At 52.0% G+C, this 9,369-nt stretch overlaps 1 protein-coding gene across 3 annotated transcripts in view; it reads right to left on the bottom strand.

Moving 5' to 3' along the window:
* Positions 1–9,369, bottom strand: part of crtc1b (CREB regulated transcription coactivator 1b) — a 26,569-nt gene continuing 17,200 nt past the window's right edge. For 2 of the 3 annotated variants that reach the window (XM_056414378.1, XM_056414376.1), the window contains one exon: positions 1–866. In XM_056414378.1, the coding sequence (XP_056270353.1) occupies positions 655–866 (212 nt within the window). In that variant the 3' untranslated portion in view covers positions 1–654. The remainder of the gene's footprint in view (positions 867–9,369) is intronic. The other variant, XM_056414377.1, reaches the window with a different exon arrangement.

The following is a 9,369-nucleotide window of genomic DNA, read 5'->3' as shown; positions in this document are numbered from 1 at the left end:
CCACCGTGACAACACAGAGCCGCTGTGGGAGGAGCCTCCGTCAGGAAGCAGCTCCACACACAGAAACAGGTTGGGAATAAATAAATACACACACGTTACATCAGTGCAAGTCAACACGAGGCCTACAGAGAGCATTTTGGCATCAAAGTTAAATCATGAAATGGAATATAAAATCTTTAACTTAATAAATAAACATGTAAACACAGAAAGCATCAGAGCGCTCAGGACCTGATGACGTCACATTTGGTTGTCAACAATAAAAATAAAGCTTTGAGTGTGAAATAGAAACGATGGGACCGGCGAGCAGGTCAAAGTCAACCTGATGTTCTTCTTCTTCTTCCGTTAGCGTGGCCGTTAGCATAGCCGCTAGCTCTCCGTCCAGGCTGCTTCCTGCTCCCGGCAAACATCAACTAACTCATATTACAGGACACGAGGAGAAAAGGAGCCGTCGTGACGCGATGTGAACACAGCAGCAGGCGAAGTCATTCAAAACGAGGCCATTCCACGGCGAGCGCCGCCGTCTCCTCCCCCGCCGTCGCCTCAAAGGTCACGGGGTCAGGCGGCCGGGCGGCTATGCAGCGGGCGAGAGCGTCGTCTCTCCGGCTCTCCGTCCTCGACCGGGTGGGTTTGTCTCGGCCGCGCTCGGCCTCACCGTCACAGCCGGTCCATCCGGAACGTGTCCTCGGTGGCGGGGTCGGCGAGCACCATGTCGGGGTCGTCGAGCATGTGCAGCCCGTCCAGGGTCAGCGGGTCGATCTTCAGCTCGTCCAGCGGGAACTGAGAGTCAGAGTCGAAGCCCACGTCCCCCACGCCGGACAGAGAGGCGGACAACTCTTTGGAGAGGCTGGGCGGAGACTCCCCTGTGACTGGGACACGAGACACCAGAGGACATGTAGAGGACGTGTAGAGGACGTGTAGAGGACATATAGAGGACGTGTAGAGGACATATAGAGGACGTGTAAAGGACGTGTAGAGGACGTGTAAAGGACATATAGAGGACGTGTAGAGGACGTGTAGAGGACGTGTAGAGGACATATAGAGGACATATAGAGGACGTGTAGAGGACGTGTAGAGGACGTGTAGAGGACATGTAGAGGACGTGTATAGGACATGTAGAGGACGTAGAGACGTAGAGGACGGTAGAGGACGTAGAGGACATGTAGAGGACATGTAGAGGACGTGTAGAGGACGTGGTAGAGGACATGTAGAGGACGTGGTAGAGGACATAGAGGACGTGGTAGAGGACGTAGAGGACGTAGAGGACGTAGAGGACGGTAGAGGACGGTAGAGGACATGTAGAGGACGTGGTAGAGGACATGTAGAGGACGGTAGAGGACGTGTAGAGGACATGTAGAGACGTAGAGGACATATAGAGGACGTGTAGAGGACGTGTAAAGGACATGTAGAGGACGTGTAGAGGACGTATAGAGGACGTGTAGAGGACATGTAGAGGACGTGTATAGGACATGTAGAGGGCATGTAGAGGACGTAGAGGACGTGTAGAGGACATGTAGAGCACGTGTAGAGGACGTGTAGAGGACATGTAGAGGACGTGTAGAGGACGTAGAGGACGTGTAGAGGACGTGTAGAGGACATGTAGAGGACGTGTAGAGGACATATAGAGGACGTGTAGAGGACGTGTAGAGGACATGTAGAGGACGTGTAGAGGACGTGTAGAGGACGTGTAGAGGACGTGTAGAGGACATGTAGAGGACGTGTAGAGGACGTGTAGAGGACATATAGAGGACGTGTAGAGGACGTGTAGAGGACATGTAGAGGACGTGTAGAGGACATGTAGAGGACGTGTAGAGGACATGTAGAGGACATGTAGAGGACGTGTAGAGGACATGTAGAGGACATATAGAGGACGTGTAGAGGACGTGTAAAGGACATATAGAGGACATATAGAGGACGTGTAGAGGACGTGTAGAGGACGTGTAGAGGACGTAGAGGACGTGGTAGAGGACATGTAGAGGACGTAGAGGACATAGAGGACGTAGAGGACATGTAGAGGACATGTAGGTAGAGGACGGTAGAGGACATGTAGAGGAATGTAGAGGACATATAGAGGACGTATAGAGGACGTGTAGAGGACATGTAGAGGACATAGAGGACGTAGAGGACGGTAGAGGATGTAGAGGACATGTAGAGGACATGTAGAGGACGTGGTAGAGGACATGGTAGAGGACATGTAGAGGACATGTAGAGGACGTGTAGAGGGTAGAGGACATGTAGAGGACGTGTAGAGGACATGTAGAGGATGTAGAGGACATGTAGGACATGTAGAGGACATGTAGAGGACGTGTAGAGGACGGTAGAGGACATGTAGAGGACATGTAGAGGACGGTAGAGGACATGTAGAGGACATGTAGAGGATGTAGAGGATGTAGAGGACGTGTAGAGGACATGTAGAGGACATGTAGAGGACATGTAGAGGACGTAGAGGACGTGTAGAGGACATGTAGAGGACACATGTAGAGGACGTGGTAGAGGACATGAGGGTAGAGGACATGTAGAGGACGTAGTAGATGTAGAGGACATGTAGAGGACGGTAGAGGACGGTAGAGGACATGTAGAGGACATGTAGAGGACATGTAGAGGACATGTAGAGGACGTAGAGGACGTGTAGAGGACGGTAGAGGACATGTAGAGGACATGTAGGACAGAGGACGTGTAGAGGACGTGTAGAGGACATGTAGAGGACATGTAGAGGACGTGTAGAGGACATGTAGAGGACGTGTAGAGGACATGTAGAGGACGTGTAGAGGACGTGTAGAGGACATGTAGAGGACGTGTAGAGGACATGTAGAGGACATGTAGAGCACGTGTAGAGGACATGTAGAGGACGTGTAGAGGACATGTAGAGGACATGTAGAGGACGTGTAGAGGACATGTAGAGGACGTGTAGAGCACGTGTAGAGGACATGTAGAGGACGTGTAGAGGACATGTAGAGGACATGTAGAGGACGTGTAGAGGACATGTAGAGGACGTGTAGAGGACATGTAGAGGACATGTAGAGGACGTGTAGAGGACATGTAGAGGACATGTAGAGGACGTGTAGAGGACATGTAGAGGACGTGTAGAGGACATGTAGAGGACATGTAGAGGACGTGTAGAGGACATGTAGAGGACGTGTAGAGGACATGTAGAGGACATGTAGAGGACGTGTAGAGGACATGTAGAGGACGTGTAGAGGACATGTAGAGGACGTGTAGAGGACATGTAGAGGACATGTAGAGGACGTGTAGAGGACGTGTAGAGGACATGTAGAGGACATGTAGAGGACATGTAGAGGACGTGTAGAGGACATGTAGAGGACGTGTAGAGGACATGTAGAGGACGTGTAGAGGACATGTAGAGGACGTGTAGAGGACATGTAGAGGACGTGTAGAGGACATGTAGGTGTAGAGGTCATGTAGAGGACATGTAGAGCACGTGTAGAGGACATGTAGAGCACGTGTAGAGGACATGTAGAGGACGTGTAGAGCTCGTGTAGAGGACATGTAGAGCACGTGTAGAGGACATGTAGAGCACGTGTAGAGGACATGTAGAGGACATGTAGAGCACGTGTAGAGGACATGTAGAGCACGTGTAGAGGACATGTAGAGCACATGTAGAGGACATGTAGAGGACATGTAGAGCACGTGTAGAGGACATGTAGAGCACGTGTAGAGCACGTGTAGAGGACATGTAGAGGACGTGTAGAGCTCGTGTAGAGGCCATGTAGAGCACGTGTAGAGGACGTGTAGAGGACATGTAGAGCATGTGTAGAGGACATGTAGAGCACGTGTAGAGGACATGTAGAGCACGTGTAGAGGACATGTAGAGCACGTGTAGAGGACATGTAGAGCACGTGTAGAGGACATGTAGAGCACGTGTAGAGCACGTGTAGAGGACATGTAGAGGACATGTAGAGCTCGTGTAGAGGACGTGTAGAGGACATGTAGAGCACGTGTAGAGGACGTGTAGAGGACATGTAGAGGACATGTAGAGCACGTGTAGAGGACATGTAGAGGACATGTAGAGCACGTGTAGAGGACGTGTAGAGGACATGTAGAGCACGTGTAGAGGACGTGTAGAGGACATGTAGAGCACGTGTAGAGGACATGTAGAGGACATGTAGAGCACGTGTAGAGCACGTGTAGAGGACATGTAGAGGACATGTAGAGCACGTGTAGAGGACGTGTAGAGGACGTGTAGAGGACATGTAGAGCACGTGTAGAGGACATGTAGAGGACATGTAGAGCACGTGTAGAGGACATGTAGAGGACATGTAGAGCACGTGTAGAGGACATGTAGAGCACGTGTAGAGGACATGTAGAGGACGTGTAGAGGACATGTAGAGCACGTGTAGAGGACATGTAGAGGACGTGTAGAGGACATGTAGAGCACGTAGAGCAATGTAGAGGACATGTAGAGGATGTAGAGGACGTAGAGGACATGTAGAGGACGTGGTAGAGGACATGTAGAGGACATGTAGAGCACGGTAGAGGACATGTAGAGGACATGTAGAGGACGTGTAGAGGACATGTAGAGCACGTGTAGAGGACATGTAGAGGACATGTAGAGCACGTGTAGAGGACGTGTAGAGGACGTGTAGAGGACATGTAGAGCACGTGTAGAGGACGTGTAGAGGACATGTAGAGCACGTGTAGAGGACATGTAGAGGACATGTAGAGCACGTGTAGAGGACATGTAGAGGACATGTAGAGGACATGTAGAGGACGTGTAGAGGACATGTAGAGCACGTGTAGAGGACATGTAGAGGACGGTAGAGGACGTAGAGAGAGAGACATGTAGAGGACATGTAGAGCACGTGTAGAGGACATGTAGAGCACGTGTAGAGGACATGTAGAGCACGTGTAGAGGACATGTAGAGCACGTGTAGAGCACGTGTAGAGGACATGTAGAGGACATGTAGAGCACGTGTAGAGGACGTGTAGAGGACGTGTAGAGGACATGTAGAGCACGTAGAGGACATGGTAGAGGACATGTAGAGGACATGTAGAGCACGTGTAGAGGACATGTAGAGCACGTGTATAGCACGTGTAGAGGACGTGTAGAGGACATGTAGATAGATAGATAGATAGATATATACTTTATTAATCCACAAGGGGAAATTTGTCGAGTCAGTAGCAGCAACACACAAGAATAAAAAAACAAAACACAAAATATAAGAAGGGTTAGGGTGATCTGGCAAGAGGTGAACTGTTGTAGAGCCTCATAGCCGGCAGTGAATGTTCTCCTGTATCTCCTTGTGGCAGCGGAGCGTGAGGAGACGTCTGGAGAAAGTACTCTGTCCCTGTAGGAGGTGGTGGAGAGGTGGTCCGGTTGTCCAATATGGACACCAGTTTCTTCAACGCCTTCTCCACACCACCTGTTCCAGGTGCTCCAGCTGGCAGCCGATGATGGAGCCAGCCTTCCTAACCAGTTTGTTAAGACGGCTGGTGTCACCGCCCGATGCTGCCCCAGCAGACAATGGCAAAGTGCAGCACACTGGCCACAACCGACTGGTAGAATAACTCCAGCATCTTGCTGCACACGCTGAAGGATCAAGCTTTCAGGAAAAAGAGTCGACTCATCCCTTCTTGTACACAGCGTTGATGTTGGCCTTCCAGTTCAGTCGGCTGTCGATGGAGACGCCAGGTACTTGTACCTCCACCATGTCCACGCCCACCCCAGGACACTCAGAGGTGTAGGAGCTGTCGCCTTCTCCTGAAGTCCACCACCATCTCTGGTCTTGGCCACGCTCAGCCGCAGGTGGTTCTCATCGCCCACTTTACAAAGTCACTCACCACTGCCCTGTACTCCTCCTCCGTCCATCCTAATACACCACCACTGCAGAATCATCAGAGTACTTGCAGATGGCATGACCGTTGTACTGGAAGTCACTGGTGTACAGGGTGAAGAGGAAGGAGACAGAACAGTTCCCTGTGGCCAACATCACTGACCACCGCTCCAGACAGCACACGCCCATTCTGACAAACTGTGGTCTGCCTGTGAGGTAGTCAGTGATCCAGGAGATGGTGGACGCCCACACCGCCACCCGCAGCTTCTCACTCAGCAGCAGTGGCTGGATGGTGTTAAATGCACTGGAGAAGTCAAAGAAAGTGACTCTCACAGAGACACCGGTTCCATCCAGGTGCGACTGAGCTCGCTGCAGCAGGTAGATGATGGCGCCGCCCACTCCCACATGAGGCTGGTAAGGAAATTGCAGAGGGTCCAACGAAGAGTTCACCTGGCCGGAGGTGGGCCAAGACCAGCCTCTCCAGCACCTTCATCACATGGGAGGTGAGGCGACTGGTAGTCTGAGGTTGAGGCGAGGCCAGATGGTGCTGACTTTGGGACAGGGACCAGGCACGACGCCTTCCACAGCACTGGGACTTCCCCAGCCTCAGGCTGAGGTTGAAGAGGCGCTGCAGGACACCAGACAGCTGGGTGGCGCAGGTCTTTAGGACCCTGGGGCTGATGCCATCAGGACCTTCAGCTGCGCTGGTGTAGTTTCTCCAGCTGTCTCACCTGGTCAGTCGTCACAGAGAGAGGGGAGGGTGGAGGAGCCCATTGTTATTGAGGGCTCGGTGGATGTGCAGCTCAGCAGGGGGACAGAGGGGAGGTGTTTGGGAGGTGTGATGTGGAGGAGACAGGAGAGGCTGTGAACTGAACCTATTGAAAACAGTTCAGCCTGTTGTCTCTCCAGGGAGCCCTGGCTGTCTCCTCCCACCTTGAAGCCAGTTATCTGCTTCATGCCAGACCACACCTCCCTTTGTGTTGTTCAGCTGGAGTTTGGCCTCCAGCTTCCTCCTGTAGGAGTCCTTGCCTCCCTGAGCTTCACCTTCAGGTTGCGCTGGGCTCTCAGCTCATCCTCGTCTCCAGACCTGAAAGCAGCTTTCATGTTAAGAAGCGCCCAGGTCCCTGGTGATCCAGGGCTTGTTGTTGGGGAAGCAGCGCACAGTCCGTGATGGGATGGTGGTGTGTTCACAGAACTTGATGTATTCCGTGATGCAGTCGGTCATCCTGTTGATGTCCTCCCTGCGGTCCACACAGCACATCCCAGTCCGCTGACTCAAGCAGTCCTGTAGAGCGTCATAGCCTCCAGAGACCACCTCCTCACAGTCCTGGTGGTCACCGCAGCCTCTTCACCAGAGGAACATACCTGGTGTCAGCCGGACCAGGTCATGATCAGACCTGCCGAGGGGAAGGGCAGTGGCGCTGTATGCGCACTTAGTATTAGCATACAGCAAGTCCAGAGTTTTATTGTTCCTTGTTGGGCAGTCTATGTATTGATGGAAGGTTGGCAGAGCTTTTTCCAATGTGGTGTGGTTAAAGTCACCAGTGATGGCCATGAATGCTCCAGGCTGATGATTCAGCAGAGCAGACACAGTGGAGTGGATGGTGTCCACAGCTTCCTCAGCGTCAGCTGATGGCGGCACGTACACGACAACCACAATGGCGGACGTGAACTCTCTCGGCAAATAGTACGGGCGCATCCCCAACGGCCAACAGTTCAATGTTCGGCTACAGAAGCGCCTCCTTCAGACACAGAAGCTTACACGAGAGCACGTGTAGAGGACATGTAGAGGACATGTAGAGGACGTGTAGAGGACATGTAGAGCACGTGTAGAGGACGTGTAGAGGACGTGTAGAGGACATGTAGAGGACATGTAGAGCACGTGTAGAGGACGTAGAGGACATGTAGAGCACGTGTAGAGGACATGTAGAGGACGTGGTAGAGGACATGTAGAGACATGTAGAGACGGTAGAGGACGTGTAGAGGACATGTAGAGGATTGGCAGAGGACGGTAGAGGATGTGTAGAGGACATGTAGAGGACGTGTAGAGGACGTAGAGGGCATGTAGAGGACGTAGAGCACGGTAGAGGACGTGTAGAGGACGTAGAGGACGTAGAGGACGTAGAGGACATGTAGAGGACATGTAGAGGACGGTAGAGGACATGTAGAGGACATGTAGAGGACGAGACATGTAGAGGACATGTAGAGGACGTAGAGGACGTAGAGGACATGTAGAGGACGGTAGAGGACGGTAGAGGACGTGTAGAGGACGTGTAGAGGACATGTAGAGGACGTGTAGAGGACATGTAGAGGACATGTAGAGGACGTGTAGAGGACATGTAGAGGACGTGTAGAGGACATGTAGAGCACGTGTAGAGGACGTGTAGAGGACGTAGAGGACGTGTAGAGGACGTGTAGAGGACGTGTAGAGGACGTGTAGAGGACATGTAGAGGACATGTAGAGGACGTGTAGAGGACATGTAGAGGACGTGTAGAGGACGTGTAGAGGACATGTAGAGCACGTGTAGAGGACGTGTAGAGGACATGTAGAGCACGTGTAGAGGACGTGTAGAGGACATGTAGAGGACGTGTAGAGGACATGTAGAGGACATGTAGAGCACGTGTAGAGGACATGTAGAGTGACGCACGTAGAGGACGTGTAGAGGACATGTAGAGCACGTGTAGAGGACATGTAGAGGACGTGTAGAGGACGTGTAGAGGACATGTAGAGGACGTGTAGAGCACGTGTAGAGGACGTGTAGAGGACGTGTAGAGGACGTGTAGAGGACATGTAGAGGACATGTAGAGCACGTGTAGAGGACGTGTAGAGGACATGTAGAGGACATGTAGAGCACGTGTAGAGGACATGTAGAGCACGTGTAGAGGACGTAGAGGACATGTAGAGCACGTGTAGAGCACGTGTAGAGGACATGTAGAGGACGTGTAGAGGACATGTAGAGCACGTGTAGAGGACGTGTAGAGGACGTGTAGAGGACATGTAGAGCACGTGTAGAGGACATGTAGAGGACATGTAGAGGACGTGTAGAGCACGTGTAGAGGACATGTAGAGCTCGTGTAGAGGACATGTAGAGCACGTGTAGAGGACGTGTAGAGGACATGTAGAGCACGTGTAGAGGACGTGTAGAGGACGTGTAGAGGACATGTAGAGGACATGTAGAGCACGTGTAGAGGACATGTAGAGGACGTGTAGAGCACGTGTAGAGGATGTGTAGAGCACGTGTAGAGGACATGTAGAGCACGTGTAGAGGACATGTAGAGGATGTGTAGAGCACGTGTAGAGGACGTGTAGAGGACGTGTAGAGGACATGTAGAGGACATGTAGAGGACATGTAGAGGACGTGTAGAGGACGTGTAGAGGACGTGTAGAGGATGTGTAGAGGACGTGTAGAGGACATGTAGAGGACGTGTAGAGGACGTGTAGAGGACGTGTAGAGGATGTAGAGGACGTAGAGGACATGTAGAGGACGTGTAGAGCACGTGTAGAGGACGTGTAGAGGACATGTAGAGGACATGTAGAGGACGTGTAGAGGACATGTAGAGCACGTGTAGAGGATGTGTA

The sequence above is a fragment of the Pseudoliparis swirei genome, chromosome 5 (assembly GCF_029220125.1).
Source record: "Pseudoliparis swirei isolate HS2019 ecotype Mariana Trench chromosome 5, NWPU_hadal_v1, whole genome shotgun sequence".
NCBI lineage: Eukaryota > Metazoa > Chordata > Actinopteri > Perciformes > Liparidae > Pseudoliparis > Pseudoliparis swirei.
This window is presented reverse-complemented; position numbering and strand designations above follow the sequence as displayed.